Source organism: Odontesthes bonariensis, chromosome 5, assembly GCF_027942865.1.
Source record: "Odontesthes bonariensis isolate fOdoBon6 chromosome 5, fOdoBon6.hap1, whole genome shotgun sequence".
Lineage (NCBI taxonomy): Eukaryota > Metazoa > Chordata > Actinopteri > Atheriniformes > Atherinopsidae > Odontesthes > Odontesthes bonariensis.
This window is the reverse complement of record NC_134510.1, coordinates 24,440,661-24,459,768: the sequence shown is the minus strand read 5'-3', so window position 1 is coordinate 24,459,768 and position 19,108 is coordinate 24,440,661. Positions and strand designations below refer to the sequence as shown.

Below are 19,108 nucleotides of genomic sequence, written 5' to 3'. Positions count from 1 at the left end.
TGACTCTTTTCCCATTGAAAGAAGCAGCGCAGTTAGCCTCAGCAAACTGGGACCACTAGGCTCCACATTTCAATTATCGATCCTCGGAACTCGGAACAAGTCTACCACAGGCATTTTCTACCAATTAGATTAGTTGTTATGAAAAATGCACATATACTATCTGCCAAAGCTACGGAAATATCATCTGTTAATACTATAGAGCTAAAAGAGGTCATGTGATGTGAAAATAGTTGACACAATGCTTGGTGAATGCTCTTTCTGAATTTTTTGTTCCCCAGAAAATACCTGCTCATGCTATGCCTGTGATTGGCTCCGACTGTCGTTTTTGCGTCAACCGTCTTGACCGCGTGAGATATTTGATCTCATCGAGGCGCCCCGGGTTAAATAGGATTACAAAAAGAAAAAAAGGGGGGATTAAACTATCAAGCAGTTTCAGACAAAAATCTTCTAATTTACTTTTATATTTAATATTTTATTATATTCAACAGCAAATGTGCTCAGTCGAATTTTAAGATAAAAAAATAAAAATACATGTTTAAATCGATTAGCCATTTTTCAACCTTTTGACAACATTTTGCTTTGCATTTTGCACGGGCCTTTGCATTAAACACAATACCCTCATATCTCAATTGAATTAATCAAAGAAATTTTTTTTTTTTAAGTTTTACACTCAAAATCATGCCGGGACTTTCGCACCGACCTGTTCTTTTTGCCAGGAAGTCCATGTCAGAGACAGCTCAAATATTTCATCCTAGATAGAATATAATCTCACCATTTAGCAGATGTCCTGGAGCTTTCAAGCTAATCGTTTTTTATCTAACAAGAAAGCCTGACTTTTCAAATAAGACAAGTCCAAAAAAAGTCCAAATAAGAAAACAGGGAAGTGTTTAATATCAACTATTGAACATTTCAAGTCTTTAACACTTAATGGTGCGGACACATTTCAATTAGCACCAAATCCATGTTGAAGTGCAACACTCTACGATAAAGCGTGTGCATCCAAACAATTTAAACGGTAAAAAACTGTGAAAAGCAAACAAGAAAAACACTAAAAAGGACTCGTATGCACACAAACAGTGGCCTGCATGCACTGCAGACACGGGTTCACACTGCAGGAGTCGGCTTACATTTCTTCTCATTCATACATGGTGTTGAGTTAGCATTTACACTCCACTGAAAAGCCTTGTGAAGATGCAGGATGATGCTAACCAGGAGCACTATCACTACCCGCCCTGCTCCTCGGCGGAATAGTCGGGACGGCATTGATATGGTAATATCAGGGACGTTTTCAGGGCCAAGGCTTGGGACCATGGGCGCTCTGTGATCCTCCAAGACCAAGAAGGACAGATCTCCAGGGCATTGTGATTCCCCCAGTCAAGGCCCTGAGTGATCAGGATAAGCCCGTCCATGCTGCTTTAGTGCTGTCACTCAGCCGCTATTGTGGTCATGTGAACAGCCATTTTCATTACAATTGACCTCAGTTTTGGCAATACTGTTCTGCAGGGCCGTCCTTTCCCTATTCTTCTGTGCCCCCCCCCCCCTCCCTCCTTCCCCTTCACCTCCTTCTGATTTTTTTTCTCTGTCTGGTCTTCCTTGTTGTGTGCTTTCTCTCCTGATGAGAGATAAGGCTGGTGCAAAGCTATCGTCTCTGCATCCAGTCTGAGAAGAGAACTGAATGAAGATTTTCTGAACTGATGCTGGAGAAAATAGCAACGTCCATGCGACACAATACACATGCTTTACTGTTCACCTCGAGGGGCCAAAAAATACACTTTGAGCAACAATTTGCGCACACAGCAAGTGGGCGGATGGTTGGAGTCATTCTGCTTTATTCAATCCCAATTTAGCAAATCGGACTGTGTGGTGCGAGTTTTCCTGTATGTCTGAGTGTGGAGGAGTGGGTTCTCTCTTTGCTCTATTTCATTTGATTGTGGCTGGCAGAAAATAACAATGTACTCCCTTGAGGAATCTGTGGGAGGTAATGACAAAGACTGTCCCTGTGAAATGAGTTTTTCCTGCATACGTGTGTACGTGTGTGTTAGTTAAAGGCTGCGTGTGCATGTATGGAGGTAAGAAAACAGGGGAAAATGAAAAACAGAGGTAAAGGAGGAGGAAAGTGAGAATGATGCATATATATGGGCCTAATACATGTGGGTGTGTGGGTGGCTTGTGTGTAGGCTGTGGAGCTTTCGCATGCTTTCTTTCTTGCTTTCCTTCTTCAACCGTACTAGTGAACACACTCTCACACACACCAACACACACACATGTTTGCACATAGCAGAATGGGAGGAGAGTTTGCCTGGCTGTGTAGAACTCCGCTCCATCAACACAACACATCCTATTTCGCTACATCTCCTCCCACATCTCCCCCTCCACCACCTTCTTTTTTTTTTTTTCCTCCATTCTCCCGGGAAGTGACACAGAATTCTTTTTAACTGCAGTACATTCATTACAACAGCCCTGCAACCCCCACACCACCATCCCCGACTCTCCTTCTTCCTCCCTATCGTACAACTGAAATAAAGACAGTGTATCCACCTCCACCAGCTGTCCTGGGCTTAGCACTCTCATTGAATGCAAGATAGCCAAACAGGGCTGAAGACTTGGCTGAAAGAGATAGTAAACGCTCATTCATGTGCAGTCTTACTACCGCTGCAGTAGCACACGCATGCGTCTCAAAGCGTAGGAGCAGAAAGTGGAGCCTACAGACAGCGTGGGAGTTACCACTGAGGCCAGCCAGCATAGTAAGCTCTCAGCTGTCCAAACTTCCTCCGCTGACAAACACTGACTCGGTTCAGTGTACAAACGAGTACACAGATCATGAAAATGCATTTCAGTGTTAAAACCTAAAAAAAAAATTTAAAAAAACGATATTGCACAGTAAGGCCCAATCCCAATTCTATTTTCTACCCCTTCGCCTACCCCTCGCCCCTACCCCTCGCCCCTTCAAACGGAGGGGTAGGCGAAGGGCTAAGAATGTCACCCCTTCGAATTGGGACAGCACTTCACACCCACGAACGTAATTAGTCCGCGCCGTCAGTTGTTACGTAACCAAAAGCGACAGCTTTAGCCAGAAGTAAACAAACATGACCGGTGCTGTGGTGTTCGCGCTCTCCTGAGCTATTCGGATATTTTTTTTAAATATCTGCGTCGAATCGACGGAGTGCCATCAGGCAAAGGCGTCTTCGACATCTGGGAGCATTGATGGATCTTGTTACGGTATGTAGAATTATAAATTAATACAAATAACGCGTGTGAGTGAGCAGCTGGGAGCTTCCAGAGCCGGCGTGTGAATATGATAATGTCTGTGTGTGTTTGAAAGTGCTTCTAACTGTACATTTGTGATATCGTGTAATATAGAAACAATTTGCTTGTCTCGTTGGATTTGCTGATTTATTGACTGGAGTAGTATCCTAACCTGGCTAACCTAGCTGAGAGCATAAGCTAACGTTTAGCCTTTGTTACTCGCCTCGTTCCGTTTGGAATAAACATGCAGCTCATGCGTTTTTGAAGCGGTTTTCTTTGTACCAGGTTCAGATTTGATGACATAAATAAATGCACTGCATTGTGTGTGCTATCACTGTGTTGGTTTGGGAGGATGAAAGCCTGATCTTTCCATGTTTTTCTTTCCAGCAGACGGGTCGTCCTACAAATTATTGCCCATTGGACCACAACATGTACCCCAATTTTTGTTGTTATCCCTTGTATAATAAATCTCTTCATACCAATATCCGTTCCAGTCGTTCATATGATGTTGATGTGATAATCATGCTCACAAACCTTTTGTCCTTAATTTCTTTTATTAGGCTCACATTACAGACTGGTAAGGCAGCTTATTTTCAGAAATAACAGCTTAAAGTGTCTGCTGTAAAGTGTCTGCTGCAAATATGGACAATAAACAGTATGAATATAAACAGTATGAATATAAACGGGCAACAGTGCAATCATCGAGAACGAGATGACCGGAGCAGGAACAGCGAAGGTGCTGCATGGGCTCAGTGATGTTCTGTGGGAACAAGACACGATATGACATTATAGCATGCACTTTCATCCATTGTAAAAAAATTAAAAAAGGTGTTTCAGAATGCGGTAGTGGTGGCTGTGTGTACAATAGGTGCATGGCGCATCAACTCACCGTAAAGTTTGTCTATCATGCGCTCAAACCGAGCTAAAAAGCGCTCCGTTTTCTCCTCGTGGCGCTTCTGCTCCTTCAGGCTCTCCTGTATCAGGTAATCCATTATGGGATTGGACTTCCTACTTCTTTTTGGGGATGGGGATGACTTTAGAAACAGATCTTCGTTTTCGGCGCTAAACCTGATCAGGCTCTTTGTTTGTGCTTGAGTCCCTGTGAATCAGTCACGTATATGAATACTTGTGATAATAGGTAGCGAAATGACGCTCAAAAGGAACTTATCTATGGTTAACCAACTACATTGCTTGTAAATACTCGTGTTACAATTTAAAAAAACAACTCTTTCACAGCACCTTCACATGCATTGACCGATTACTCATGTAAAATAGCGACTTTTCCCATGTGCGTTTATAAGAGAAAATAACTACACATTACCACCATGTTAAACTCACACAATACACCAGTTATCACAACCTAAAACGATTAAAACAGTTAAATTATGGCAAAAAAAAAATAGAAGAACTTACATTTGTGTGGTGCTCTTGCTTCTGCCATTTTTAAAAGACTCGCGATCTCCCGGTAGTCGCGTTGTATTCTGGGAAATATATCATACCCCTTCAAACGGAGTCTGCCTGGCCGAAGCCCTCCGTTTCAAGGGCTACAACGGAGGGGTAGGGCTAAGGGGAAGGGCTTTGGAAGAGTATTGGGACAACACTACCTCTTCACGTGAACGCGCAAAACGGAGGGGAAGGGGTAAGGGGTAGGGCCAAGGGGTGAATTGGGATTGGGCCTAAGGGTAAAAAAACAGGAAAATAATTTATGAAATCACACAAACCGAAAGAGAACACTGGAAACACCACGAAGATAGTGATAGAAGAACTGAACACATCCCGTGATTCAGAGGAAAATTGTCAAGCATTGTGGGTGGTGTTACTGCTTCATGGAAGTGATGAATCTGTAGTAGAATTTGTTTGGTATTTGATGAAATGGATCCCTGCAAAAACAGACATTTTCATGTGTTTCTTTAGCTGTAGATGGAGTTTTCAGCAGGTGACGGTGACTGCAAAGCTCCTTTTACACAAGAGGGATGTAGTGACAGATGATTCCTCCTAGCGCTGGTAACACCATGTAATGCCTACGTTAAAAATATGACAAAGTCCATGAACACAATAAAATTACAGTTTTATGGCTACATATGAAGCCATTTGTTATCAGAATGTCTCTCAACAATTTATATGATCTCATTCCAGAGCCAAAGGTGTCATTTTGTGTGTCTGGCCAGCCAAAATGTCTTTAATCCTATAGCAAACAGTTTGTTATGCCACAATGAAAGAATGCACCCATTGCCTGTTTCCATGTTTCCATAAAGGTTACGAATATACTGAAAACAAAGGTGGACATTAAAACAAACAGCGACCAGAAAGAACAATGGATTATGCAAAAGTTCTTTAGGGGGGAAAAAGTGTGTTTTCAGCTCGGCCTTGGTGACAGTTTCTGTGTCCTGTATTCAAACTGGGAGCCGATTCCACAACAGAGAAGACCTGAAAAATGAAGACTGTATGACTCCAAATCTCATCCTTGAAATTCCAGGAACTACGAGCAGCCCAGCATTCTGAGAACAAAGCGTTCTCATGGGGTGATTACGGAGCGATGAGATCTTTCCGATAAAAATGGAGATGCTAACGTGGGAGAGATAAGATCTCTCTTGGCAGAACCAGTCCGTGCTCCGGCCACCGCATTTTGAATCAACTGTAAGATCTTGAGGAAATAAATTGGGCTTTCAGTGCTGTTCATTTACTCTTAATGTGTACTTGAGTGTACAATTGATAATACAATTAATAGCTACTGAGTAGTCAGAGCTCAATGGGCAGAATGGTTTGATCCCTAATGCATCGTTTCCAGCACACAGTGAAGCATCACCTCTGCTGACATCAGAGTGACTTTAAAAGATAGCTTTAGTCATGTGATATCAGACGTGAAGCCGGGGAGGAAATACCTCAAAGTGCAAAACCATTTGGCTCCAAAACATCAACAGACTCCCAGTCAAAAAGGATCAACTTCTCTCATGAATTAACACACAATCGTTATGGAGCTGATAGCTAAGTTCACTCCTAATTATCATTGTTTGGGGGTCTTTTTTGAAAACAATCCTAGAATTGAATAGAAATAAGGCTTCAAAGTTACATATTGTATCTAATCAGCTTTCAGAGATCACCTTCAGCTCCATCCTCTTTCAAATGTTGACACTTTTGGCTTCAAATAGACCAAAAGGGTGACAACTGAAAAAGCCTATGTTTAGGCCTCAAACCAGCTCTATGAAGAAAACTGAATTTGTCCACACACCCAGGTGCAGGATCAGCCTTTTGCTACAGTAATAAATCCAAATATGCCATCAAGAAATTCCTGAAACATTACATTTCTATACAAAACACAGATGTTGCATATGCTACATATAAAGTCTTGCACCATATGTGCCACAGACGCACAGTTAACATACAGTGAAATGCTTAACTTGGGATAAAAATGACTAAAGATCGACCAAAATCACACGCAAACCCCTTAAAAATCACAGGGCTTCAGTATCACAATGGAATTCAGCACTTGAGCACACACCATCCGAAAGGAATCCACCGTAATGGAGCAGTCAGAACCGTCCAGAAAACACACACATATATGCATACACAGTAAGAGCTCACTGTCTGATCTGAAGAGAGACTTGAGAGTTGTACAGTGATGCAGGGAAAGACAATAAGACAGAGGGGAGGAAGGGATGCCGTGAGTCTGAGCCAACAAGGAGAGGCAGAGAGAAGGCGAGGAGGGCTGAGCAGCAGATGCACAGCGAGAGAGACGAGGAACAGGCTGAAACATTCAAGGGAAGAGTGCAGTGTCTGTAGGACGCAATCGATCCAACATTGGCAGAAACCGACCGCCAGGCCAGAAGCAACGGAGGCTCTCACACGAACACGCAGCAGAGCTGCTGACCCCTCCACGCATCTGAACAGTAAGATTAATCAATCTGGTTTAACCCAAAGTTGTCAGACAACTTGTTCACTTTCACAAAAACACTGAAACAGCAGGAAGTGCGTAAAACTTCCCGTACCAGTTTGAAAGCAGAAGGGTGACTTTTGATGAAGTTTTGTCTTTATTTAAGAACAGGACAATATAATAGAAAGGATTTTTCTTAGAATGACATCATAATATGGATATAATCAAACATTGAATAAAACTTTCTTACATATTACTTTATATTGTCATTTATCTGGGATAAATAATTAGAAAAGCAGCAGTTTATAAAACAACAGGGTATATGGGATTCAGTTCAACTGAAAATTAAATAGCAACAAGTGGGATCCATTTTTCATAATTTTTCATGATTGGAAATGGAACGCTTTGTACTTTTGAACTGTTGATCAGACAAAAAAAAAAAGAAATCTGATGGGCCCTGAGAAAGTGCAATGGGCAATTATCACCATTTCTGTATTAATATCAAACTCAAAAACAAGTGTTTGAGAAAATTGGTATGTCCGCCACTAATCTTTACTTGCAGTTCTGATGACTGACACTGTTACAATATGATTCCACAAGTCAAGAAACAGCATGTTTTTTAGGAATATTATCCACAGATATAATGGAGCGTCACTGGAAGTGAGTTTTTTTTCTCTTGAAAATCAGATGAGAAAACAAACAAAGTCATACAGCCGTTCACTTGACACAGCAAACAACACATGATGAAAAAAAAAAAAAACTATAAACAAAATGGCATAAGGACCAAGGCAGTAACTTGGGATTATAACTTCAGCATCAGCCTCAAGCATGAACTTTCCACCAGAGGTTTTCCTCTTTGACAGTTCGAGGCTGGCTGACTGACTGGCTCCCACTGACACATCAGCGCTGGCTGAGTGTCAGTTTTACTGACTCCTCGCTGTTGCCATCGGGAGCAGAGTGCTTGTGCGGCGAACATTTCTGCCTCCCTCTCTGGCCTGGCGGGGACTGATTAAAACCTTATGCTGAAACAAGGTCATAATTCACTTAGCCATTTCCCAATTTCCGCATAATTACCCTCCCGCTTTGCGAACGCTAACACGGAAGAACACACAGGAACTCACACACTCACTCACACCAAAGCTCAGACACAAACACATTTCCTCTCTGATTTGTGTCATTACAGCGAGGAGAGTGGTTAAAAGGTTTCAGAGTTGGCCTCTTAGTGACAGCTTAAATGGATAAAACCTCAATTAAAGTCTCACTGCCTGTCTGCCGCGCTCTCTGTGGATGGAATAAGCATAATTCTGTGCCGTTTGGTGATGTGAGGAATCTGCCCTGCCCTTTTTTTTTTTTTTTCCCTTTTGGCAGCCTAATCAAACCTTCAAACTCAATACTTTCTCATCTCTCAGCATAATTCATTCTTATTAAAAACCTACTGCAGAGAAACTACCTTCAGTATAAAGCTGCATGCTTAAATTTCAGATCTGGAGTTGGTTAGTAATATTCATTCTCGAAAGAAAAAACAAAAATAAACAATAATAGCATTATTTCTGTCCAGTGAGCAACCACAATAGAGAGATTTCCTGTCAATGCTGCGGCCCTCCTCCATGCAGCTCCTCTGTCGTGCGTTGGCTAGCAACTGCCGATTCCCGGTTCTCTGAGTGTGATGAAACAGCTGCATTTTCATGTGGAGCCGCATTGTCTTTTTGTGGAAGATCGCTAATTGTCCCGTCAGTAGAGTATATTAACGTTACACCACTACGCTCTGCTGTGATCAGGCTCGACATATGGCCTCAGACTGCCGCTACGCTGCCATCATTAGCCACGTCACAAACACACCATGAGCATCTGGCGTGTGCGCGAGCACGTTTGTGTGCGTCTCTGCAAGCACTGACAGTCATTGTAAGTAACCCCCCCCCCCCCCCCCAAAAAAAAGCCCCAAGAGCGTTGGTGGGTAATAGAGTAGACATCACATAGGGAAAGCTCACACACACACCGACACACACTGATATATGAAGCGCTTTGAAACAGCTTGTAAACATCACAGCCTTGTTATCAGCACCTGATTACACTGCTGGAGCTTAGGCACCGGCTCATAGAGTAATGTTGATATCGACATCAGCCGTGTGCTTCTGAGCACATATGAGTGCTTCTGTGTGCTGCCTGGCAGCTGTGGGATCTGTTCTCTGTGGTCAATTTGTTCAAATTCAACACAAAGTGGGGAAAGATACATTCTTGCATCACCCCATACTTTGCCTAAAATATATACCCATAATGAGGAGGACGGTCGTTCGGTAACACGGCTGTCAAGAAAACAGCATTTCATCCACCTCCGAAGGCACCACATCATCTCAAAGCAACAGAGCACATAAAAAAAAAAACTGCAGGACTGCAACCCAGCTCTTCTTATTGATTTCCCAGGGTACGACATTAAGATCCTATGAAGACTGAGATCAAAACTTTCCTTTCAAATCAGTCTGGTGTCACTTTACTGAGACCGTTTAATTTGTCTTCATTAAATTTCAATGGCAGATCAATGCTCCTATTGACAGTGCCCCGAGATAACCTCCAGGTTATGCAGATCAGTGCAACACACTGAGATCAGCAACCAAGGAGCCAGCAATGATGTACACTGTGCCATGGTACATTCAGACCAATTCATTCTAAAATTTGTCTGAATTTTCAGATACTGACAAGCGAGCCATCAGCGCAATGATTTGAGAGGTGAATCCATGCTTCTTTTGATCAGTGGTAGGTAAATTGGCCAGATGTTACCCAAGTCAGTCTGCTACAAAGGTACTAATCACACCTCCTAAACCATGTCAGGTTTGACCTTTTTCCAAGTACACAGATACATGAACAGATTCACTGCCGTATCCAAAAACAGTTTTGAAAAATCTATTCATTTCTCGATTTTAGACTCGGAAGCTGTGTTTCTCACAGACGTTTTTAAACGAACGACAGTAAACATTGATGGAAACGTAATTTGCAAAAAAAAAAAAAAAAATTTCTTCTGAGCACAGGAAAAAGGTAATTTTGTCATTTAAAAAAAAAAAAAAAAAAAAGTTGGACTCCCATTGTGGGTGGGGGGGGGGGGGGGGACACCCATTTTGCAAATAAGTTCTGCCAAAGCGAACATTTGACTCGCATAACCGATTGCATGAACGACAGCCTCCGACCCGAGACCGAAGATGGCCGGCGTGAAAGAATTATCACAACCCACCCAAATGAAAAAAAAATCCTAAAAATCAATTTTTTTTCCTCTTATTTTGTGAAAATTTTGTTTACATTGAACGACCATTACTCTGTCTATCGCTTCTGTTTACAATGGCCACAAGTTACTCTGTCCACACTAGCACCTGGTGACAATAGTAGCTTATTCACCCCACACACGTTAATGTAAATGTGCCTGACACACAGTTTCCACAAAGTGACACCAGGTGTATTTAATGGAAAAATATGTCCCTGTGTGCTTTCAGATGCCAATTTTGCTCTCTGCCTCCTGTCTTCTCCATTTCTCCAGCGAATGCATTTCAGCGCAGCTGAGCAGTAAGTGTGCACGATGATGGAAGCAGAAACAAGAAAAAAGCATATTTCACTCCCCCCACGTTCACATCTGTGCACACCTGGCCAGAGCCCAGGTGCGGCCGTTGGACTGTTGGTTTTGAAAAGTAACCATGACGGAGCACCGCTGAAAACACCAGAAAGAAGCTTTTAATCACTTTCAGGCTGTCCAGACAGCTTCTTCGAAAGAGTATACAGCTGCCCTAACACAGCAGGAAAAGCAATTACTCACACTCTCAGTCACACCTTTAAGTAATTTAGACTGTCCAGTGTAACAGTTCGCATGCTGCTGAAGGGAGGCAGAATCCAAACAACCCATTTTAGGCATCTCAGCTCGGAAAATGAGTCCTAACTTGCCCAAGTCACGGAGAGGTCAGAGAAACATATTGTGTCATTACATTTGAAGAAAGTAATCGCTTTTTCTCGGGATGTATCGGAGTTGCAGAGCTGCTCTACAGGGTTGGTTTCCCACCAGTTGGCAAATTCCCTGCTAAACAGGCAGCAGATGTAGTCACATTAAATGCAGATCATTCTGTGCTGTAACCATCCACATTAGTTGCAGACCGAGTTTGGAGAAACACAGCAGTCAGACATATGCAGAGTTAATATGTAGAGTTAAGATGAGCAACGGTAATAGCTCGACTTTGTCACATTTCTCACAAACAGCGCTGTGAGGAAAAACATTCGAGACATTCTGCTGCTTGGAACCTCCTCTGTGGGACAGCATCTAACATGTAAGCATAGCTGAAGTCGCTGCACAGTCGCAGTAAGTTACTGAAGCAGGAATCTTTGTCTGGTGATGCAGCGGTTATTCAGTGCAGTTGATTTTTAGTCTAAATGAGCTGATTTTCAAACAGAAAAATATGTGAATGAGGACAGCTTTGTAGTGAATTCATCTGTATTAGTAAGTCCATATGTTTTACTGATTCTTTTTTTTTTAAATAAAGATGCATGTAATCCCTTCTTTGTAGTTCTTCTTTGTTGTTATGGTAGTTTTTTGTTTTTGTTTTTTTGTGCACTGGACAAGGGAATGTGGTGCAAGCACAGAGCACCTGGCACAGGCCAGCTGGAGTCTAGTTGAGTGTATACATGCAGCAGTAGTGAAGACTCTCATGTTAGTCCGGCTTTGAGAAATTCAGTTTCGTATTAACTAAAATGTTCATGTGAATTCAAAAATTTTTGTTGGAATAATGCAATTTTTTTGTGTGCGTCATGTAAATGTGTCTCTACTTTTACCTAACGCGACACCTTGTAATAATTATAATAATATTACTTGAAAAATCATAATAATAATAATAATAATAATAATAAAAGTTACTTTCTGGGGTTTATCAGTATCATGGATGGTCAGAGCTTGGACAAATGAAGGCTAGCCGCAAATTCAACATGGCAGACTCACCAGCTGTGGCCAATCGCTCATCAACCGTCAGATCCAGATATAAGACGCTCCTTCCTGGGTTCTACCTATTCGCCAGCAGCTGCATCCCACCACCTCCCCATCTCCACCCGGTGTCTCAAGGTCCTCGGCATCTCCTTCCTTCATACGACTCCGCCACCAGGTTCGGGTCCCGGGGGGGAAGCTATCCAGCATCTATCTCCCTATGCCAGACTTTCAAGCTCACAGCGGTTCAGCTTGCATGTCCTCAGCCGGGGCCCAAGCGCCAAAGAAATACTGACAATAAACCTTGCAATTGTCTCCCTCTCTCTCCGTGTGAGTCTCTCCAGGTTGAAATATACATTAAAAGTAAATCCAAATGCCAGCCCTGCATGTATTGCCATTGGACCTTAAATGTGAATTGGCACCTGCTCCTACAGCATCACCACCGTAGGCACATTGAAAAATAAAAAAATGATAGCTTCCCACTAAATTGATTCACAAAAAATAAACAAATAGATAAAGTAGCGTTTTTCTATTAATTACTTTGAGAAATGAAAAAAAAACGTCTTAGGAATGCAGCACTCGTGCAGCTTTTAGCTTGTGAATTCACTGCAAATCACCATGCTAAACCTCCGCCTCCTTTGAAGCTGAGCACTAAAAATAAATTCACAACCAGCAGGAAGCACCAGCAGTGTTGCTTTTTTCTCTGTAAAACACAGTTTCTCCTGGTGAATCAAGATTATCTGCCTTTAGTCTTAGCTGTGTTGACTTCAGAACAAAACTCCTAGATTCTAATAATCACTAGTTTTTGGTCACTACTTTTGGTTGTGCTCTTGCTAAAAGTTCTATTTGTCTATTTTTCCAGTCGGGTTAATTTCTACCAGAGACTTGAAAATACACAGTTTGCAAAGTCTGTGTTAACCACTGAGCCACCAACATGGGATTCACCCACTCACTTAAATCAATAGCAATCCAAAAACAGGCCTAAGATTCCGGCTTCCTCTCAGGCTCATTCAGAACATGCCGATTCAGTGTCTCTCACTTAAGTTTGGCCTTAGCAGAATTACACCCGTAAAATCCCTAAGAACCCCACTTCCTTTGAATCCAAACCATTACAGTGACCAGTTAGCACTTGACTCAAACCCGAGCCAGCACGATAGCTCCGACATCAATATTCCATTTTCACAGCAATGCCTCCGATTAGTCAATCATGTAAGCGAGACGAGCGTTTGAGGAAATGAAAGAGCCAATCGAGATGCAAGAGAACAGAGGGGGGGGTCCAATACTTCAGGCTTGTCTTTTTTTTTTTTTTAAATCAAGATCAGGGTGTGTTTTCTATGTGCGGCTTCATAAGATTCATAAGATTTGCGAGAAGGCTTGTTTTGAGTTTGACACACGAGAGGTGGCTTTGGTCAATATCTGGAAAAGGTATGAGAGGGTAGGAGAGAAGAAGAAGAGGGGAAACATCAAGAAAGTGAGGGGTGAGGTGAAGAAAAAAGGTTAAAAAAAAACTCAAAAGCAAGGCAGCCAATTGTCCAAGGACTCAAAAGACTGAGTCCCGGTCGATTTGACAGTGACATCACGCAGCTCCACAGAATACGACGACCTAAACAGCGCTTCCCCGTCAGGTTAGAAGGACAGAGAAGTGGAAGCAGCTCCTGAAATCCAGCTCCTCCCCGAAGAGAAAGGGAGGATCGAGAACAGCATGATAAATAACGTCTCCTGCTCCTTTGCATGCGTGTCCCTCATTACCCCTCTCACCCACCTGTCCGACCAGAAAAAAATGATCTCCTTCTGTAAAGAGAGCGCAACAGCACAACATTTGATCTTATTATGCAAACAGGAGTCATCCATTACACAGGTGTTCCCTATTACTTTTAATTAATGGGCATCTCAGTGCAGGTGTCTGCACACCCACAAACCAGAATCCATTCACCTGCACACTACACGCCTCATCGTTTGTTAGGAATGAAAAGTTTGTTCATGATTATAAGTGATCCTGTATTTGAGGCTTTGCTACACATTTACACAAGTGGCACACGCGCACACACGCACAGGGAGGATGCATCTTGCACTTGTGAGTAATACTCTTTGTGTAGATATTCATAAATGTAAATATTGTTGTCGTAAGTGGGGCTGGGAGACAGATAGGTTTGTGTTGCTGTCAAATGGATTGAGGATTGGCCCGCTTAGTCTTCTACTCAGTGTCTGCGTTACAATGCCGTGTGTGGTTCAAGGCACTGGCCAAGCATTATTACCATTATTACGTTGACCCTCCTCCCCTTGCTCAGCTTTAATTCAAAACAGAATCCATCAGTATTCTTCAGGACCTGCTCTCTCCTCTCACTAGTCCCACAGCAGCCATCTTTCTTGCATTATTTCTCTCTCGCCATTTGTGACGTGCCTCTGTGCACTCTGATGAGGTGGATGAATACAAACCAAGCTCCACCTCAGTATCAATTACCACACATATGCATGTGCAGTATTATGAAAAGCAAATTCTGCTGGCGACAGCTGGCTTCGTTCCTGTGACCTGCGTTGAGGTGACGCTGTCATGGATGGATGCAAACGCACACAAGCACACACGAGCATGGCGTCCGGAGACGTGTTTGTTTAGCCGCAACGCAAAATATACAATTGATAAATTAAGAGATATCAGTAGATATCTGTAATGCAAATCAAGTGAACTGCTGTATTATTACATTAACTCGTACACGTGTAAACACACGTGTACACTGGCGCGCACGCCTCTCACACACTCAGCGGTGGTTAATTGCCAGGTGGTGGAAGATAATGTGCGATTTAACGGACCGATGAATTTGTTTTTGTTTCGGTCACTCATCAGTGAGCAGAGACATCTGTAACAGGGCAAACACACACACACACACGTGCTCATCTAACACGTGCAAAAACCCACACTGTCATACACACACTCATGCCAATGCAGGGATACCAGTGACTCATAGGTGGTGGCGGCAATCTTTATGTAGGACATCTTTGAGGAAAATGATCCATCCTCATCCATTCTTTTTCCGTACCCGCTTTATCCATCTTCTGGAAATTACAGCAGAGATTTGTGCATGTTTACGTGTACACACACTGGCATGTGCACATTACAAATGCATGCCCGTGTTTGTGTTTGTGTGTGCGTGTGCGTGCGTGCAAAGTTATTAATCCTCAGCAGCAGTCTCAGGCTGTTTCTTGTGGTTGATGAGTGGCTCGGGGTCAGAAGCTGGTTGAGAAAACGGTAGGGTCCTGAGGCTTTACAATGTGTTTACCACTCAAACTGACAGCTATAGCACAGCTTATTATTGGCCCTCTAAACCTCCACCCCACACTGTAAGTTAGAGAAACTCCAGGGAGGCTGACCGCTGACGGCTAGAGGCACGCCAGCCTACAAATGTCAGAGTGCAGAGATTAAAATAAATGCTGGAAACAGGACCTGTGCTTGTGAAAGGTAGCTTGAGGTGTATAAAAGAACACATTTGACCATTTATCCTGCAGTTTATCCGTCTTTTACGTGCCACTGTCCACAGCCCTCTTTGTCAACTAACTCACTAAGTAGGCGGAATTGAAGAAGTTATCCCCACTCACAGTTCAGACGCCGCCACTGTGCATGTGTGCAGTGAGAGCAAGAGAAGAAGCAGAGATTGAAGATCAGGGATGAGGCCCACTGACATCAGAGTGTACTTTAATTAACCAGGCTTTCACAAAAGACACACACACTACGAGTCGCACCGCAGGGGCTAGGAACATTCTGCCTCTGGGATGGAGATGGTATTGGCAGCAGACATGCAAAGAGAGGGAAGATGACTGCTGGCAGTACTCAGGTCCTAGACAGTCAGGTTAAAGGTTAAGCTTCTCCTGCTATAGATCTCTGTCTCCTTTTTCAGAAAAAAAAAAAAAAAAACTACTGCAAAAATTAGATAACAAACGACTAAATGAAGTGTACACTTTACCAAAGTTAACGCTGCTCATGTTACGTCTCGCTGATTGTGCGGAGGTCAGAGGTTCACCGCTTCCCTTTTGTGCCTTCAAGCGTTCTTTCCATATTTTATGAAAATCAACTTCTGTCTCTGACATTAAAAAAACGAGGGTGGAATTTCATTAGCATTTATTATCAATTTACTATACAGTGAAAAAATAAACCGAGAACCCGAAAATGAGACACCTTCACATGGACAGGCGCAGAGAGATATCAGCTCTAACGCATCCGCAGACAATGTGCGGCCACTATTTGTTTCTCTGATAGATGCAGGATTAAATTAATATTGCTACCAGTATCACATCACAATCAACAACCTTCATGTTTTATGTTTGTATTACTTTATGGAGTACTTAACCCAATTAAATCCTGAGCTATAAATTCCGTTGCCCCTAATAGTTTTGTTTCACGTTGTAAGCTAAAATCATTGCCCACTGAGTTACTGCCGGGCCGACAGAATCGTTCACCCTTCCCTGCACAAACAAGAGTGCATCTTTCAAGCTTTTACATTGTTTAAACCTTTAATGAGCACGGTTATGATACGGAGTCACCCTTGGAGGGGCACGGTAAATTCAGTTTAAGAGGTGAACACATGCCGAGGTGTTCTGAGCGACACCTAGCATCCAAAAACAAATCTTACACAAAGACATGATGCACTTCGGGATGGAGAGTACGAGTGAAGGTGTGCAGTGATGTGTGACATGCGCCCTTGAGTAGCTAAGACAGAAAATCTATGCTGAATATTGCATTATTTTGTGCCCTTAACATGCGGCAAATCACAACAGGCTACGTTGTTTAAAAATCAGCTAATGTTTCATGTCATATCTGGCTTTTGGTAGCAAATCTATTTACAGTTTATGAATCCAACATAAATGTAAAAAAAAATACGAGATTTTCTCCGAGTCGTGCCAAGAGAGATGAGCCTACAGTGTGTTGCTGCAGACCCGAAGCTACACGCTTAAGAATCCAGTGGCAGAGTCGTGGACTCACGAGGACAGTATCTAAAAGGGACGCTTTTGAAAGGAGAAGAGGAGGGAGGGAAAGCTGTTTCAAAGATAGGAGTGAGGAGCGAAGGATTAGGAGGATAACAAAAAGGCCAACGGACTGTGTGTAAACAAGAAAGGGGGGTTAGGGAAGGATAGAGGGAGAGAGCAAGTTGGAGAGGGAGCTGGAAGGAGAGATTGAATAGTGACACGGCTGCAACACAATGGGGTCAGGATGAAGAAGTGCTCCTAATTGAACCAGATAGAGGAGAAGACAGTAAGACAGGGAGAAGAGAGCCAAGACAGAAGAATAACAAGCGATTCTCTTCCTTTTCTCTCTGGTCCTCCACCGTGAATGGCTCACAGTAGATGAGGAGGGGGAAGAAAGCGGGGGAAATCATGGAGTAAACTGGAGAGAGAGGAACAGAAACTGAATACTTCTAATCAGTTGCGGAAACTAGAGTGTTGAAACGATGGCTTGGACCCTCCTTGGTCATACAGAAGGGGTCTAACAGAGCAGTTTAGGGCTGAGAAATAGCTTCACCATACAGAGAGCGGGCAGCTTTAGATGGTGTGGATTTGTAGTCTTCCCTCAAGTGCAAAACACACATAGGAGGAAAGGGGCTGCTGTATCCGTGATAAAGCATTAAAATGAGACACGCATGCAAAGCTCAGAGCATCAATAGACAATTGATCAATCAAAAATGATATGAACCTGCAGCCCAGCACAGAGGGCCAGGACATGTTCCTTCCGAAGAAGAGAATGGGGGATACAGATCACACAACACACGCACTGTTAAACAGAAGAGGTGGGGTCTTACTGTATGTTCGAGCTGTTCCAGTAAACGGAATGCCTGTTGGCTGACACCTGGGGCGCGCTGGCCCAGGTGAGACTCGTTAGCACCCAGAGAGACAGCGCTGCCAGAGCCATGCTCTCGGCTCCTCTCTCGGCCTCCGTCCCTTTGGTCACTCCGGCCACGCTCTCGGTCCCCTTCACCCCACCAAGCAACGCGACTCAAACATCCCAGCAAATGCCTAACAGATGGGAAAGGAGGAAAACAAAAGCTTCATGCATGCATGCATACACACGCTTAAAAGACTATACCTGCTATCAGTTAAAAAAGTGTTGTAAAAGTCTGTGATGTGTAAGTGATTAGGCACCCCCCCCTAACATAAACCAGACCTCCTCCTCCCTTCCCAAAAGATCCCGGGGCTTCAAACAAGGGGGTTTATGGTCCGTGTGCGCGGGTCCTCCCTGATCTCTGCTCACCGGGAACTGCTGCTGCTCAGTCCGCCAGTGGAGTGCGGCACGCGGGTATGGGGTCCAAGCGGGAGGTCGGTCTTCCCCCGGGTGTACAACAGTCCGATATGCTGACAAAGAGTTGCGTGCAGCTGATGCAAAAAAAAAAAAGAAAAAAAGGTAAATAAAGGAGAATCACTTGTAGAAAAAAAAAGGGTAACTGCTAAATATAAAGTAAGTCCGCCTGTGTTAAATTGTTCTTGTTATCTGCGTGCTGCTGCAGGTTTTCTTTCCAATTCCTTCCAGGGATCCGACTCACTGAGGCTCACTGAGCTCTAATCAAATAGTTCAGCCAGCCAGTTTCATCAGGCTTTCAAGACTCTTTCCGACAACCATCGTTTACGGAGAGCAGCCTGCGCACCCGTCTCTCCCCTCTGTCTTTCTCTCCTCCTTCTCCTCCTCTCTCTGTTTGGTAGGCAGCACTCGTTCACTTTCTAACTCCACCCCCTGCGAGCGACAAAAGCGCATTCCTCCAATATTGTGGCCGACTTGCAGCACACCAGGCATGACTGCGACTTTAAGTTTTCTCGTCAACTGTTCGACCTCCGCTGATGGTTTAAAACTAGAAAAAAAGCTCTGAATGCAACCTTTGGCCAGAGACGTCTGCAGCGACCATCTCCAGTCGGTTTTTCATCAACTCGCTCCTCTCTCCTCCGTGAGACACGCACGTGGTTACAAACACAATTTTTGCATTTTTGATATAAAGCTTAAGAAAAACGCGTTGACTCACGAACACTGATTCTCAGCCAGTGCCTGTGCTGTCTTGGATCTCAGTCCAAGG

The 19,108-nt window shown here is 43.4% G+C and overlaps 1 protein-coding gene across 2 annotated transcripts in view; it reads right to left on the bottom strand.

The window, feature by feature from the left end:
- The window catches only part of efna3b (ephrin-A3b), a 68,211-nt gene extending 49,391 nt beyond the window's left edge, over positions 1-18,820 (bottom strand). Inside the window, exons 1-2 of one of the 2 annotated variants that reach the window (XM_075465550.1) lie at positions 18,298-18,820; positions 17,849-18,062 (exon numbers count right to left, since the gene is read on the bottom strand). In XM_075465550.1, coding sequence (XP_075321665.1) covers positions 17,849-17,958 — 110 coding nt within the window. In that variant the 5' untranslated portion in view covers positions 17,959-18,062; positions 18,298-18,820. The other variant, XM_075465551.1, reaches the window with a different exon arrangement.
- Between the last annotated feature and the right edge of the window lie 288 nt (positions 18,821-19,108).